Raw genomic sequence first — 16,225 nt, 5'->3', positions numbered from 1 at the left:
CAAAAACAAAACAAAACAACAAAGAAAAGAAAAGAAAAGCAATTCCTTCACTTTCCTCTGACATGAAACAATTTTATAATGAAAATCTGATACAGATAAATGAAATGAACAACAAAAAAGTACAGTAACAGGGAAATAAGGAGTAGCAAACCCATACAAAGAGCCACACATAGAAAAATACAAGCCGGTCTAATGATGGTGCCTCCCCCCCCTTTATGAGTCAATGGCAATGTTTTCACCCCACAACACAGGACAGCAGAAGAACATTTAGGCCACAATGGCCCTGACTCATCAAGAACTTGTTTTCTTGCATTTGTTAGCTCTTGTTTTTCTAAAGGGGGAGCGCTAGTGAAGACCAAACTTACCGCCAGTCGCCTATCACCCACCATCATTACATCTCAGCACAATATCACCACATTCCCGAGGTTACACTTCCAAGAGGGAATGAAAGAAGGATGGGTAAAGAGGGGAAGAGGAGTGTCACTCAATTTAATACGTTTAAACATTTTGGGAAGCATGACCCCCCTCACCTTTGGTAGACAACACATAGAAGGAAGAGAGACTGAATGTTATGGTATAATTGAAATCAATACAAAATCTATAATTAGGTATGTGTAAATCTATTTAAATTCTGTTTTACGCTTTACAAACTCACTAAAATGTAAATCCAGATTTGAGAAAACAATATGATATAATACATGCAAGAATACTAAATGGGAGGGGGAGGGGGTCAGTGGAGCTCAAAATAAACCAGCAGACCACTTTTGGCAATTGATTTGATAGCAGTCCATTCACAGGTATTGGCTGATGTGTTGGACACTGTAGAGAGGTGGTTAGTTCAAGGAGAAGGTCAAAAATCAGATTTCTTATTCTATCCACCAAGGAGATCAATCAAGCAATATTCTGCTGGTGAGCAAAATATTTATGCTTTAAGTATTTGTGTATTTAAAATATACATAAATGAATAAACTGAGGTTTTGTTGGTGTGTGCAGTGACCAAGGATTAGAGTAAAGGTATCCTCTTTTTGACTTTCTGTCTTGACTGACACAAGGAGCAGAGCAGTTCACAGAGAGAGAGGACAAAGGCAAATATCAAACATCAGGTAGAGAACAGTCTATAGAAACATGTATCTGACACATCCCACTGCTCTGATTATGACTTGAATATGGTTGGTTCATCAAAATATGTCCAAATTAGTTTTCTGTAGTGTTCCTATACCTTATCCATGATCTAAAACCTTTTTTATCTTAGTAAAAATGCAATAGGAATGGTTTGGTAGAATCATTTTAAAATTCCTACCCTGCAAAATTATTCTTGATATTAAGCAAGCACAGCATTGTTTGTTTCTTGTCTTGTATCCACCTTATTCCTCAATCCTGTGCAGCATTGAGCGAATTCTGTTGGCAGCTCCCAGTCCAGCATCTCTACATGCAGTTTCTAGCAGAGCAAATATAGGGTAAAAAGTACGCCGGAACATCAACTCTTACATCTTCATAGAGATAATATCATCATACCTTTCATCTTTCAAAGAGTGTCAGGGAAAACCTGAAGAAATCAACTCTGATTATAAATATATTTAGGTGCCTTGTCAATTCCACTGCTTCGGGCAAGAATGTAGGGGAAAATTAAATAAAGTTTGGTATTGATTTGGCATTTTATATACTTTTGAATCACTGAGAGCTCATAAGTTGTATATTTGACAAATTTTCAAGCGGTAATTTTCTGTTGTAAGTTAAGGAAAAGGATGGAAATGCACAAAATTATTCCCAAACATAAAAGGATGTAAATACGTCACTACGTCTCTAAACTCATAACTGATCTGCTCAGATCAGATTTTATTTTCAGAAGCTCACGGTGATCATTTATAGCTCAAGCAGTGGGTTGAGCATTTTCCTCCACTGTGGGCTTTAGTTTACAAATGAAAGGAGCACATCTGCTTTTGGTGGTCTCTGTAAATTTAGATTTAGATTTAGATCACAGGTCAAATCCGGTGTCCACTTACATCAGCTGAAGCCACAGTTTCTTGATCTGCAAACAAGTTGGAGCTTCAAAAGCACGTCTGTAAGGGTGCAATTATCATAACTGACAAAAAGAAATAATTTAGCTAAACTGCAAACCAGTTGCTTCAAAAAGACACCTCACTACATACCAAAACAAACCGATTTCTGCTGCCGCTATCATACAGGAACATCCTACAGCAGCACTGCCAGGAATAAGGTGGATATTAATAATCAAAAAAGTAAAAAGAAGACCTATGCTTTAATTGTTTTTCTGTCTGTTTATCTTATCCATAAACTGATTTTCTGTTTTTCTGTATCTAATCAACCCAAGAAAATTGTAGAAATAAATGTCCTTCTTTGAACTTTTAACTGAGCAAAAATCCAGATGAGCAGACTCTTGCTAAATAAACAGGTACAGTGTGTTGTATACATATTCAAGCATCTCAGAGAGATTCCCAAAGTGTTGCTGGATGGATTTGTAAAAGGCACAAGAGGCATGTGTCACTGTTGCAAAGCCTTGTAAAACACTGTCCCTACAGCAGAAGCTGCAAAACAGGCTATTTCTATTCCAAGCAACACATCCTCTCACCTCGTGCAAACCATGAAGCAGATATTTATTAAATATCTTGACCTCTTAAACATAACCACACCCAATAGACAACAAAAGGGGCAACAGAGACGTAGAACCAAAAAAAATCAAATGCTATAGTGCATTTAATTTGATTTTAAACAGTTTAATAGAAAACAACCAAATATTTCTAAACTGTTATATTAATACTGCAAATAAGCATTAGCTCTGCTTATTTAAAGTCTATAGGAGTCTAACAGTGTGTCTTTTTAGTTGGACCAGGGTGTGATTCAAGTAACTATACAAATGTTTTACACACATAAAAAAATCAAGAGTTCAACTTACATCCACTATGAAGAAGTCCAGCCAGCACCAAGCATTGGTGAAATACTTGACAAAACCATAGGCAACCCACTTCAGTAACATCTCCAGGATGAAGATGTAGGTGAAAACCCTGTCGGCGTACTCCAAAATGATCCGAATGGTCTTCCTCTGCTCAATGTACACATCCTCAAAGGCCTGCAGAGAAGCAGAAAACTTGAGTCAGACACGGCTACGACTGCAGCTGAAGTATTACACACAAGGATTTACGATGTTGCTGATGAAATTTCACACAGCGCTACAGTCCTCTAGGCAGCCGATCACAAACAAATTACAATAAACAGAAGGACAGATTTCAACTAACCCTTTAGGTAATAATTTACAGAATTCATTTTGGCAGCATTTTTAGTTGCTTGAGCTCAAGTGCCTATTCAAAATAGAAACCCTGATGTATAGTTGGAACAGCCCATTAATCACGAGCACTCAAGGTCCGACACCAACCCAGCTGGCGGTACTACTGATTGACTTGTCCATCCATTTTACTTCCACAGAAACATTGGAGTCTGTCAAAAAATGATTCTATTCTTTATAGAATTTAAATTAATTGTACCAAAGATGCAGCATGAAATTGGCAGATATGAATTGATTGAACAACTTTGACCTTGATGGGCCCTGTGACCAGACCAGATTGTGCTAACTATGACACTCTTCGGTGTTGAAGCCATTATCAAAGTTCAAAGTTAGCTATTTTCATTATCAGTAAGGTGTTTAAATGAAATCAGAAGAAGCAAAAAAACACGTACCAATCTATTGGAGAAAAAAAAAACGCATGTCAGCTGTTTATTAAGGCTGCTAGAATCGAGGGGTAGACTTTAAAGGTTCCCGCTGTTTTGGTCTTTCTACTGTTTTCAGGTACAAAAAAGGAGCTGTTTGACACAGGATGTCAATTTGTCCTCGCCTTGGGACACATGACCCTGAGCTGACTTTAGTGGGTTCCCAGGACAGCTAAATATATTACAACAAAAATGTTTTGACATTTCAGCTTCTGCGTCTGTCGTGGAACCTGCTGGATTCGGACATGTTTGGCTGCCCTCCACAAATATTAACGCATTAGGTAGGAGACTGCATTCTCTAGGGAATACACACGGAGATGTATGACTTAAACCAGCTAATTGCTAATAATAAGAAGTTGGTAAAGACAGAACAAATATCAATTTAATGTCCTTTGGTCTTTGCTTTAAGTGAGTGAAATCCTGTTTTACAACAAATTCTTTCTTTCACATATTCTAGGCAAGAAGGCTAGAAAGAAACATATTTAACATGGTTTACTTTGAGAAATTTGTTTCTCTGATTGGTGCATCTCTAGATTTTAGAGTACGTAACTACTTAGTGTGTTTTCTTTGTTTTTAAGGAATGAGAATGGTAAAATACGGCCTTCTCACCAGGGCACCACTACTGAGGAGGATCATGAAGATGATGAGGGTCTCAAACCAGTTGTGTTCCACGATCAGGTAGCAGGTTTTCCTCAGGAACCACCAGGTCTTCCCCCAGCCCACAGTGATGTCAACATCGCAGCATTTATATTTGGCCACACAGGCTGCGGACGCACAGGGGAAGAGAGGAAAACAGTTGAGAGAAATATTGAATGAAAAATCCTGTTCTGTGTTTTGATCCGAGTGTAAAAATAGGATTCTTCAGGGTCCTGAGTGAATGCATGAATTATACCTGCTAGTTGTTTTCAGTTTGAATGCTACTCTGAATATTGGATGAGGTTAACTGGGCCTATATTGGGATCAATAAATATCTTAATAATGAAAACAGCTGACATTTTTAACAGCTAGTCCTAACTCTATGTAAAAAATCAATTACATTAAATACCTAATATGCTTTTGGACACTTACTATCCCTTCCTTTATTATAGACAAACGTTCTTTGTTTTTAGCCACTAGCAGCCTTTATTTTTCACAAGTAAGTCAGAATCAGAATCAGAATCAGAATCAGAATCAGAATCAGCTTTATTTAAGTAAGTAGGCAGGAAATAATGTGGAGAGAGAGAGGGAAGGGAATGCAGTAAACGTTGATGGGCCAGGACTCGAACCCACGACAGCCTGCGTCGAGGACTAAGGCCTCCGTACAAGAGTTGCACACTTAACCCCCTATTCCACCGGTGATGCACCCCTGGAAAATTGTTCTTTGACAAATAATTCTTATTACCATGATATCTTTTGAAGGTGCATTTTTCAAAATATATACAATACTCACTTACTGTAGTCTAGACGCTTTTAATGATTTTTGCAATTAAATTTGATTTCTATGGTTGCGTTGCTACTTTTCTAACGCAACTTAAGGTTAAAGGAGATACCTTTTTTTTTTTAACTGAGGAAGTTCTGTTAGAGTTCAGCTTGTATAGTTAGGCATCAGATGGATGGACAGACTGAAGAGCAGCATCCACGCATGAATGATGATTCACACTGAAATCCTGCCGACCTCTATGCTCCATCCAGCCAAGAGGGAGGCTGGAGTGGAGGTAATGAGTGCAGTGGAAGCAGTGGCCTCACCATCTGTCCAGCATGACTCTGGATCCAAATATTCCTCCACCGTCTCCACCACCACCACTTCTTCTACGTCTGGCTTGATATCGATGGTGCTGCCCTCTGAAGAGCTGGTGTCGTCCAGCTGCAGATAAGCAGACATGTGAGCTTGCATGTGGGTGTAGAAGCAAATAAACAATGCAATCATTGATGTGCATTGGGGCAGATTCAAAGGAGCATTACTAGGATGCTGAAAATTTTCAGAAAGCTCTAGGAGAAATGTTATGAAAAGCTACATTTACCAGGTCTTTAAGTCTTTAAGTGAGCACAAAGATTTTTTTCCTATACTGAGATCCACTTCACAGCAATTTGGAACATCAGATATTATAAAACATTACCACTTAAATAGAATATCAAATGGCAGATCATTTGCTCTGAAAGTTTTTTAAATGCATTTTATCAGGAGACACATGTTAACAGGCATCCATTCTTCCCGCTTGATTCAGTCACACAAGATGTTGTTGCTCAGTAATGGAGTTACATTAGAGTCTCAACAGAGTGTCTAGCCACACCCATCCATTTACTGTCCAGAGTGAGAAGATTTCCCAGGTCAGAGAAGCAGGATTATAAACAAAGGCAACAAGAAGAATCACTGAAGTGCCTTGCAGACGTTTTTTTAATACTCCTTTAGTTTTTTTTTGTTTTTTCCTGTTACAACAACCTTCTTTATTGAGATTTCTAGTGATGGACCAACACCAAGTAGAGGATAATTATGAAGGGGAAGAAAATGTGTACATAGTTTTCACGTTTTACAAATATAAATCTGAAACGTGCGGCATGTATATGTCTTTGGCTCATTCTCCCTTCTTTGTTGCTTGGTTAGATTGGATGGGGAGTGATTTTGGAGTCGTGCCACAGATTCTCAACTATTGGATATATTTCAGGACTTTGAATGCGCCATTCTAAAACATGTAAATTCTTTGATCTAAACCTTTCCATTGCAGCTCAAGTCTTTTGCAACCTCCAACAGGTTTTATTGCCCTGTATTTAGATTCATCCATTTTACTATCAGCTCTGACCAGATTCCCTGCTCCTGCTAACAGAATACCCATATCATTATGCTGCCACATTGTTTTTAAGGGGTCAACTGCAAAGGGTCTTTCTTGGGTTTTCCCTCAATAACAGCTTTCTTTGTGCTACTTTCTCATATAGACCAGAACTTTAGTCAAGTCAAGTTTATTTATATAGCGCTTTTCAGCAACAAGGCACTCAAAGCGCTGCATATGAGGAAAAACATTACAATGATACAGAAAATCAAACACAGAAAAAGAAATCAAATGACATTAATAATCCTTGGGGGTTTACAAATAAGTTGGGTCACTGGTATAAAACAGCTATAGTCCAAACTTTTTAAATACTAATAATGTTTGGCTTTCACTGGTATGAAATTATTGTAATACAATCCTTCTAAGAAATCTAAAAATCTCTGGTCATTGGTGTAAAAACAGCTTTAGTCAAATTTTCATATACTAATAATATTTGGCTGGTAATCCTTCTGAGAAATCTGAAAATCTATGAAAAGTAATGAAATCACACATTTAGGTAAAGTAAGATAGAAAACCTCAGCCGGGGTACGCAACACACACATAATTAAAGATTTAAAGCAACACATATACAAAACAACATCATGCAGGAGAAGGCGGTGTGTATGTTTATCTTGAGCATATGTGTGTGTGCATGCGAGTGTGTGCAAGTAAGTCCATGAAGCACTGTCACAGAGTCCATTGTCCTTGATGGTACGTTGGAATGTACATCAACCAGCCACACAGTTCTGAGTTGTACAGATGTCCTCAAAGAAGGGAGGAGGCAGAGGGAGCAGAGCATCATGTTTACATAACATCCAGGAGAAGTTGAAGATAGCCAGCCATCCAAGGCCATACAGGGGAGCCAGATTCAGATAACAACTATTGGGTCAGGCCGACACTTAATTTTCCGTTTTCACCCCTGAGTCCAGGAACCGCAACATGCCTGCGATCCTGTGTAAGGATCACATCCAGTCTGCGATTCAGCTCACGTAAGATCTCAGTCTGAGTGTTGATCGCTCTGCAGATCCCATCATACATGCCAGGCAGCCATACAATGGCCAGAACAGCTGCCGACGTTTTTCGAATTTCTCAATATGCTAGGTAACCGCCAACTCCAAAAAGCAGAAATCCCGTTATCAAACATCCAATTCTGTACACATTTTCGACATCCTTGACTGACATTATCGACAAACACACAATCCTCCACTTCTGCCAGGAGTCCATCGTGTATTCAGAAAAAAATGTCCCGTGAAGGACAAGAGGGTTCCCCTTCACCCTGTCTTCTCATCGAGAAAATTTGATCAGTTGCATTGAGAGACCACCTGACCAAATCCACAATTCAGAATTTTGGAAGATGTGCAAAAAGAGGCTCCAAAAAAGAAAGACAAGACACAAAGCTAAAGCAGGGCAGATATGGGAGGGTGCGGAAGACAGAGAAAAAGCGTTCTCACCAAGAGCAGGAAGAAAAAAAATAAAAACTTTAGAATGAGAAACTAATAGCTGTCCTGTCAACAGATTCTCCAGCCTGAGCTGTGGATCTCTGCAGCTCCTCCTGAGCACAGCCCTCTTGGTGGCTTCTCTATTGGATACTCTTCTTTTGGCTATCCATTTAGGTAAGGCATTTCAGTACCTGAGGGCCAGTGTCCTGAACTTTTAGTTATTTCCCTAGTCCAGCACACCTGAATCAAATGGCCAAATTGCACCCTCAGCATTTAGTTAAGTTCTGCCAAATCCAGCTAATGACTTAATTATTTGATTCAGACGTGCTGGAGCGGAGAACATTTAAAAGTCAAAGGACACCAGCACTCAAGGACTGGAGTTTGACACTTGTTGTTGTCATTGTTCAGATAATGTAGTGAACCTTGCTCTGTGAAATATCGCAAGCTTGGGATATTGTTTTATAACCTATAGTCTCCCACAGAGTCGGGCGTACTGTAAGCACCGCTAACTCTGCGCACTGATGTTTGACACTTCGTAGTGGAGAGTACCAATTTCCTACATTTCTCGTGACAAATTCCTACATTTCCCACACATTTTGCCAAGGCGTCATCAAACAAGGAGAAGGGGCTAATTTGCCCTGTAGTTTAAAAAAAAAACAAAGAAAGTTGCCTTTATGACCATTAAACCACTTATAAAACAGTTCGATGTTGAGACTCTTTTCCGCCAAGCAGTTTACTGTGTGACACCACGTAAGCTGTAGTAAGAATTGAGGTTTGCATGGACGTATCCAGCAGACTTTAGCTTTGAGCCCACATTGAAGCCACCTTGAGTACTCTGTAGCAGCCTTAACTCTACAATATTGTTCTCCACAACTTTGTCCCTGGCCTGTCTGCTTGGTTCCTTGGTCTTTGTGATGCTGTTTGTTCACTAATGTTCTCTAACAAACCTCTGAGACCTTCAAAGAGCAGCTGCATTTGTAATGAGATTACACACAGATAGTATTTCCAACTGGTTGTCCTGGATGTTACTCAGGGTTATCAGAGTAAAGAGAACTGATTATATTATGTACAGCAACTTTTTTCAGATTTTTATTTGTAAAGAAAATTGAAAACCATTTATCATATTCCATCTACTTTACAGTTGTGCTCCATTTTGTGTTTGCCTATCTCATAAAATCCAAATAAATTCAACAAAGTTTGCGGTTGTAACATGTCAAATGTTAAAAAGTTTAAGACTACTTTTGCAAGGCACTTTATTTTCATGAACTGTATGTTGCTAAATGCCCAGATAAGTCACTGACCTCTTTGCTGTTCTCAATGTCTGACTCGCTGCTGAAATCTTCTGTGTTGAGGTTCTCAAAGTCGGACTCTCCAACAGCAATGGGCACGCAGACCGTCAGATTGGGGTTGTGGATGAACGACATGTGGTCCTCATCAATCATGTACTTGCCCACGCTGCTGCCAATGCCGCTGGTGGTGCCATTTCCATTCTTGGCATAATCCAGGTCACGCTTGATGTCAACCCCTGTGTGGTTGCCAATGTAGTTCACCTTGGTGTCACACATGTCCTCCAAAGGCTTCTGCTCATCCTCTATGGGGGGTTTCTTTAACAGACTCGCCACCACTACGCGCACCTTGGATTTGATCCACGCAACGCCCTTCTTAATGCGCATAACAGAAATCTGGAGGTTGTTAGGCTCGCCGTCGTCATCTGTCGCAGCCAAGTTGTCGGCGCTAAATGAGCTCAGAAGCAAGGCAAGGAACAGATTCAACACCTTGAAACACATAAGGATCAAGTTAATGAATGGGCACCAACTTTTGAATATGTTACCACCAATAACAGCCTGCCAAGGTGGACACTCACCACAAGGTTACCGATGACCATGACCATCATGAACACAATGAGGCACATTGCCTGCCCCGCCACTTCCATGCAGTCCCACATGGTCTCAATCCACTCTCCACAAAGCACCCGGAAGACGATCAGGAACGAGTGGAAGAAATCATTCATGTGCCAGCGCGGCAGCACACAGTCGAGAGAAATCTTACACACACAGTCTTTGTAGCTCTTTCCAAACAGCTGCATGCCCACCACGGCAAAGATGAAGACGATGATGGCCAGCACCAGAGTCAGGTTTCCCAAGGCTCCCACTGAGTTACCAATGATCTTGATCAGCATGTTGAGTGTCGGCCAGGACTTGGCCAGCTTAAACACCCTCAACTGAAGAGAGACGGGTAGACGGAGAAGAAGAGATGGGAATTAGTCATCACAGTTAAGTATCTTATCTTGTTTAAAGGATTTTGGAGAAAGGATGGTGGGAGTGATGTCGGTAAAATAAGTATTCACCAATCGGAATGACCGCAGCACAGATAGGCCTTCAACATCAGCCAGAGCCAACTCCACTAAACTCAGCGTTACAATGAACCCATCAAAACAGTTCCAGGCCTCCTGGAAATAGTAGTACGGATCCATAGCCACAAGCTTGAAAAGCATCTCCCCTGCAAAGATCCCCGTGAACACCTAGAAGGTAGGAGAAACATGATTTGAACAAATAAATTAGGCTCACCAGTATATTTTACAGAATAGACAACTGGCTGTGATGGAAAGTTCAGGAAGAAAAGCTCTGTGATCATTTTATTTTCATTTTTTTTTTTTTAGTATTATTATTGGCACTAGTGGCCTTTATTGAACAGTAAGTTGACAGAAAAGGGGATAGAGAGAGAAGAGCAAGACATGCACTAAATGAGTCCAACTCACGACAGCAGCGTGGAGGACTATAACCTCTGCACATAGTGAGCCCGCACTGTGTGATATAGTACTACACAATTCATTTAAGACCTACAATTACAATGCAAACTGAACAAAGAAAAGCCAGTGACATGATTTTTAGCTGCAAGCTTAAGAGTTCCTGATGGAGTGCTGCCTGAGGTCCAGAAGTCACAACCATACTGGTTTCTGAATTTCCTTTTGTATCAACAGTCCCAGAGGTTACAACATCCCATCAATTTTGGGCATCAAACACTCATGCACTTCATGCACACTGTTAGGTATGGTGGAGGATCTGTGATGCTAAGCCCGTTTCTCTTCCAAAGAACATGGGAATGTTGTTAGTGTGTATGGCATCAGGATATGTTTGAAATACCTCGACATATTTTGTTATTGGGTCTTTCAGCAGGCAAATGGTGCAAAACATGTGGCTGAAAAAACACAGAAATTGTTCACTAGACCAAACCGACCTTCTTTCCTTGTCTAAGATCATTCAGAAAACCTGCGCCATCCAGAGTCCAGAGGACCCAGGACTCTGGATGGTGTAGAGAGATTGTGCAAAGAGAAATAGCCAAAGATCCCTGTCTATATGCTCCAACCTTGTGAAAGTTGGAGAAAAGTTGTCCTTTTTTTATAAAATTTTTTTATAAACTTTACCATGTGAACTCGAAGTGAGAGGTTAGCAGTATGTAAACAGACACCATGCTGCCCATGCTCAAATTTACTCCTAAAAAAAGCCAATAGTGAGTTGGAATGATGTAAGCCATGATTCAGGCACCATTTTAGCGCAGCTCATCGATCGGGTTCCATGAAACATTAATACAGGCCTTCTACTAGCCAGCCAACCAGTAGAAAGACAGGCTGTTCACACTGCAGAAAATAGCAGCTCCTTGTAATCGAAGAAAAACATAAACAGATAGACAAAGAGGGCTGGGAAGAAGTGTGTGCCTGTATGTGAAGAGAAGGCAAATCCAGGGAAACTGCACCCAGTTTGACATTGTTTTTTTGTTCTGCCCTCTTCTCTCTTTTAAGTGTAGATAGACAATAAAAGCTGCTGCCAATTATAGTCCAAAAATAACATCAAACTGTGAGCTACAGAGAAGAAGTTGAAAAGATTCCTCACGAGTGAATCAGATAACAAAGAAAGAGAAAAGAAAAACAGCACTCACCAGATTGCCCACTGACAGCATGTCCTCAAAGTCAGTCGTCATGGGGTAATGCTCCATGGCCATGAAGAGGGTGTTGAGGACGATACAGATAGTGATGGCCAGGTCCACGAAGGGATCCATGACTATCAAGTTTACAATCTCCTTGATCTTAATCCACAATGGGCTGCATTCCCAGATCAGGAATGTATTAGAAAACTTATACCAGCATGGTGGACACTTGCGCTGAGACTCCTCCAGTTCTGAAGACATAGCGCGGATCACACATCAAAACAAAACATAATGACATGCGAGAGCCTACTGCATGCATGCAATGGTATAATATGATATAAAAAAATTGTATGCACTGTATGTATCTGGTACTGTTGGATTTGCAAAGCAGATAAGCAGGAAATTCATGTCAAAACTAGTCAACCAATGAGTGCAGCCCTAGTTAAAGAAGAATGAGAAAGAGCAGGTAAAATAGCTGGGTTAAAAGTGGCAGTACCCTCCGCTAATGTGTTGGTAATGACGCTCATGACACTGTTGGCCCGCTCTTTCCGCCCAAAGGAGGTATTGAGCTGGTCCACAGACACCATCAGGGAGCCCGACAGCTTCTTCTTCACCTCAACCTCAGTAGTCGGCTGTCAGGGGGAGAGGAAGAATCAAGCACCCATGGAGACGACATGAACCCCATCCCACCTCACCACCGGTGGCCGGCGGAGGGAAGTGCAACACAGAATTGGTAGGCTAAGGTAATTGAGGATCAGAATTTTGGGCGGTTAAGGGGAGAGGGCCTGTTTGACTTTTTATATTTGCATATGCTGTAGATTCATGCAGGTCTCAGCCAAAGTGGGAGCAGTGGGCCAGGGCTACTTGACCTAATTGTGTTTGAATGCGATTGCTCATCCAGATTGGATAATTAATGAATTGTGAGTAATTGTGCAGGGAGAACTGCTTCTGCATGAATGCATTATCAGTCGCGTCATGCAATAATGGAGGCTTTGCTGCCATTGCAATATAATCAGTTATGTTGTTTTTTTTTTTTATGTCTCCCAATTCTGGCCATTTCTAAGTCACTTGCAAATAGGTGCTGTTACATATCTTCTTACTTTGAATCATACAACTTATATTGCAACCATCAAGTCAAGAGATAATATGGAGGCAGGTAGTTCAGATCCATCCAATTGTCATGCATGAGCATGCTCCAAGTCAGAGAGAAGGAGAGGAGAACTATGGATAACATAACCATTTCTCTACTTTTCTACAACATGCTTGTTCTAATTTAGCTCTTATTTCTACCATGCTAACTAGAGGGAGGTGAAGCTAATTTACTACTGCTGACCAGGGAGAGTTTGGAAAACAGAGAAAGGTAGAGACAGAAAAGGACAGCAGCCCTCCTTTGTTTTGTTTAGGTGTTTTATGAAGGCCTAAGAGGATGGTGTGTGTGTGTGTCTATGTGTGTTACTTTTATATCTGCTTTGGTATAGTATAGGGGAATTAGGGAAGCAGATAAAAATGTCTTTGGCTCTACAGTGCTGGTCCCCTATGTCCTCCGCCTCTTACTGTAGATCTACCCACACATAGCAGAGGACCTGGATGCCTGGAGGAACACATCAACACACTGAAGCACATTAACACATCATTACGTAGTTTTTGCCAACAAAAACTGAGTGTTAAACAAAAAATTCATCCCATCCTATGCATAAAAAATTGTTGTTCAACCGGGATTTGACCTATGTGTCAGTTTTAGTGATTTTGTGATGCAACTGATCAGTGTCTGTGCAGTTGGATTTGATGATAATGCAGAAATCTTGAGATATCCCTCTAAATATGTTGTTTCCAAGGAGTCTGACTTTTTTGTAAAATACTTTTTAAAGTGGTCATTCATATCTCTATGCATTCTAAAGATTCACTTTGGCTGCTTTTTCACACATTTTTAGTGCAATACTTGACCATTTACTGAGACAAAGTTGTTTTACAAAGCTACTTAACTCTGACCTACAAATCATTTAGAGAAAAAGGGCTCCTAATCTCTGTATGGGGCACTAAAACAACCCAGGCTAAAAAATGTTGTTGCCAAACTGTTTTTCTGAACTTGACAGGTGTAATGCTCAAAAAAGGTTATGTCAAAGTGCCTGCTGTATGAATAAATTTACATTGCTAATTTGATGGTTAATCGTAACTTTAAATATTGATTAATGTGTTAATTGTGAATCAGATTTGTTATTTATTGTAATAGTTACATCTTAGAATCTTTGCAACTGTACCAGATATCTGATATTATTTTGGTCTATCTCTAGTCTAAGGAAACTGTTGGGAAAAACTATTTATATTTTTTTTATTTATGATCGGCTGTCTAACAGGTGTTATAATACACAAAGTCTGCCCCTGATTGGCTGATCAGTCCTTGCTGATGTCTCCTTCCCTTGAAGAACATTGATGAGCTTAGTTCCAAGTCCAACACAGAAAGAAATTAACCTGCAAACCCATCAAGAAGCTTTATCCAGTGAGGACTTATCACTCTTTTGGATTAGTTATTTTTTTCATCCAATGTTTCTTAGGCCACATTTCTTTTGTTTTGTTTAAAGTTCTCAGAAGGTTTTTTTTTTTTTTTTTCTGTGTCAAAAAGCGTGTCAAGTCCAAAGTAATCTCTCGCCACTAAACTCCTCTTTAATGAGTAGCGGTAGAGTAGAATTAGTGCAGTACCTTTGTTTTTCTGGTTGATTATATTTGTTACTTTTAATTTAGAGAACAGATCTAAGTGTGACTAATAATAAATCAAGTTTCTGATTAAATGAATTGCTAGTTTTCCTACCCTTGTCTAACAGTTAAAGTGCTGATTGAGCTTACTGTGCATTATAAATAGAAATATGCGTAAATCCTCTCCTTGCTTCAAAGATTTGTTGTAGAGATTGCCCAGCAAATAGGGTTGTTTTTTGAAATTCTGAGATTGGTTTATAAACCTTCATTCAACATAAGGTAATCATGCATCCTGTCAAAGACAAATTTTGTTCCCGCTCCTTTGATTAAATGTCTGAAAAATACTAGTGTGACAGACACAGAATTGTAGTTAAACACCAGCAAAGTGATTCAAAAGCGCAAAGCTGAAAGCGGATTGATACCTCTGCCTTTGTCCTCCATTTTTTAACCAAACGCAAGTGCTGTATTAGCATTGGCATTTTCTACACTGGACAGATGAATTAGCCCAAAGAAAAACATTTAAAAACCTTGAGAAACCCTGGAGAACGCAGATCAAGACCACTTTAAAAAGACTACAAGAAAATCTGAGTACTTGGATGTAAAGTATAAGGAAATTACTTGTGCACAGTACAGTATATATTTAGGCATTAATTTCTTAATCCTAACAACAAAATTCACTGTAAATCACTTGCAGACATAGATTACCTAACATATGAAAGCATGGTTGGCTAACACCTAAGACTAGTCTCTGTAATGAAATTAAATTTCTCCATCCTTTGCCTACTGTTGGAGGGCAGCATACACTGCAGGGGCTGGGGGAGGGCAGGCGCGAGCGCTTAGCCAAGAGATACATACGGACTTGCAAAGATGACAGTAGAAGAAAGAGAGCCAGAAAGAAACGTAACGGACGAGAGGGGGGGCCATGCCTAGATAAGTCTACTCATTGACTTCCTTACACTGTCGTCAGAAGCTGCCTTATCTATTTTCACCTCAGGCAGAAGGCGTCCACCCGGCCCGGGGCCGATGAGCGACACCACTCCGTTGCAATCCACCGTGCTGTTTCTCTTCCCGTGGAAACCGGTGTAACTGTTCCGCCGGTAGGGGCTGAAGAGGGAGCCGCGGCGCTCCTCGCACTCCTCCACCGTGCTGTGCTCATCGTCTGCAAACTCAGTCTCCGAGCCCATGTCCTTGCTGCGGCCCTTGAAGCTGAAGATGCTGCTTTTGCTGTTGTGACGGGAGAGGAAAGGCGAACCAGGGATGCTCAGGAGGGACTACAGGGTGGAGAAGGAGGAAGAGGAATAATAAGAAATTTGGAAATGAAATCTTCCAAATTTCCGAGAGAACATGCGCTCTATTGGATCAACTGGTTCACCATCACACAGAGGGCAGAAGTAGAGGAAGCTTAATGGATCAGATAACCTGGGTCATGCAGATGTCACTGATCCTGGTGATACTTAACAACAATACTTTACCAGCATAGATAACAAGAGGTGTTCTATACATATCTAATCAGTGAACATTTTTCTTTACATTTCCCTTCATATATATGTCTAGTTGGTAAAAAAAATAATAAACTCAAGTATTCATACCGCTTGTACTTCTTTACATTTTGTCATGTTGCAACTATATATGTTATTGAGATTTTGGAAGATTTAGGTGATAGAC

The 16,225-nt window shown here is 40.2% G+C and overlaps 1 protein-coding gene across 4 annotated transcripts in view; it reads right to left on the bottom strand.

Moving 5' to 3' along the window:
- scn8aa (sodium channel, voltage gated, type VIII, alpha subunit a) overlaps nucleotides 1-16,225 on the bottom strand; it is a 62,722-nt gene that overhangs the window by 18,591 nt on the left and 27,906 nt on the right. For 2 of the 4 annotated variants that reach the window (XM_047360336.1, XM_047360327.1), the window contains exons 12-20: nucleotides 15,517-15,831; nucleotides 12,366-12,501; nucleotides 11,882-12,120; nucleotides 10,293-10,466; nucleotides 9,810-10,166; nucleotides 9,247-9,720; nucleotides 5,449-5,566; nucleotides 4,333-4,487; nucleotides 2,915-3,088 (exon numbers count right to left, since the gene is read on the bottom strand). In XM_047360336.1, coding sequence (XP_047216292.1) covers nucleotides 2,915-3,088; nucleotides 4,333-4,487; nucleotides 5,449-5,566; nucleotides 9,247-9,720; nucleotides 9,810-10,166; nucleotides 10,293-10,466; nucleotides 11,882-12,120; nucleotides 12,366-12,501; nucleotides 15,517-15,831 — 2,142 coding nt within the window. The remainder of the gene's footprint in view (nucleotides 1-2,914; nucleotides 3,089-4,332; nucleotides 4,488-5,448; nucleotides 5,567-9,246; nucleotides 9,721-9,809; nucleotides 10,167-10,292; nucleotides 10,467-11,881; nucleotides 12,121-12,365; nucleotides 12,502-15,516; nucleotides 15,832-16,225) is intronic. The other 2 variants (XM_047360351.1, XM_047360342.1) reach the window with 1 other exon arrangement.

This window comes from Girardinichthys multiradiatus, chromosome 1 (assembly GCF_021462225.1).
Source record: "Girardinichthys multiradiatus isolate DD_20200921_A chromosome 1, DD_fGirMul_XY1, whole genome shotgun sequence".
Taxonomy (NCBI): domain Eukaryota; kingdom Metazoa; phylum Chordata; class Actinopteri; order Cyprinodontiformes; family Goodeidae; genus Girardinichthys; species Girardinichthys multiradiatus.
This window is presented reverse-complemented; position numbering and strand designations above follow the sequence as displayed.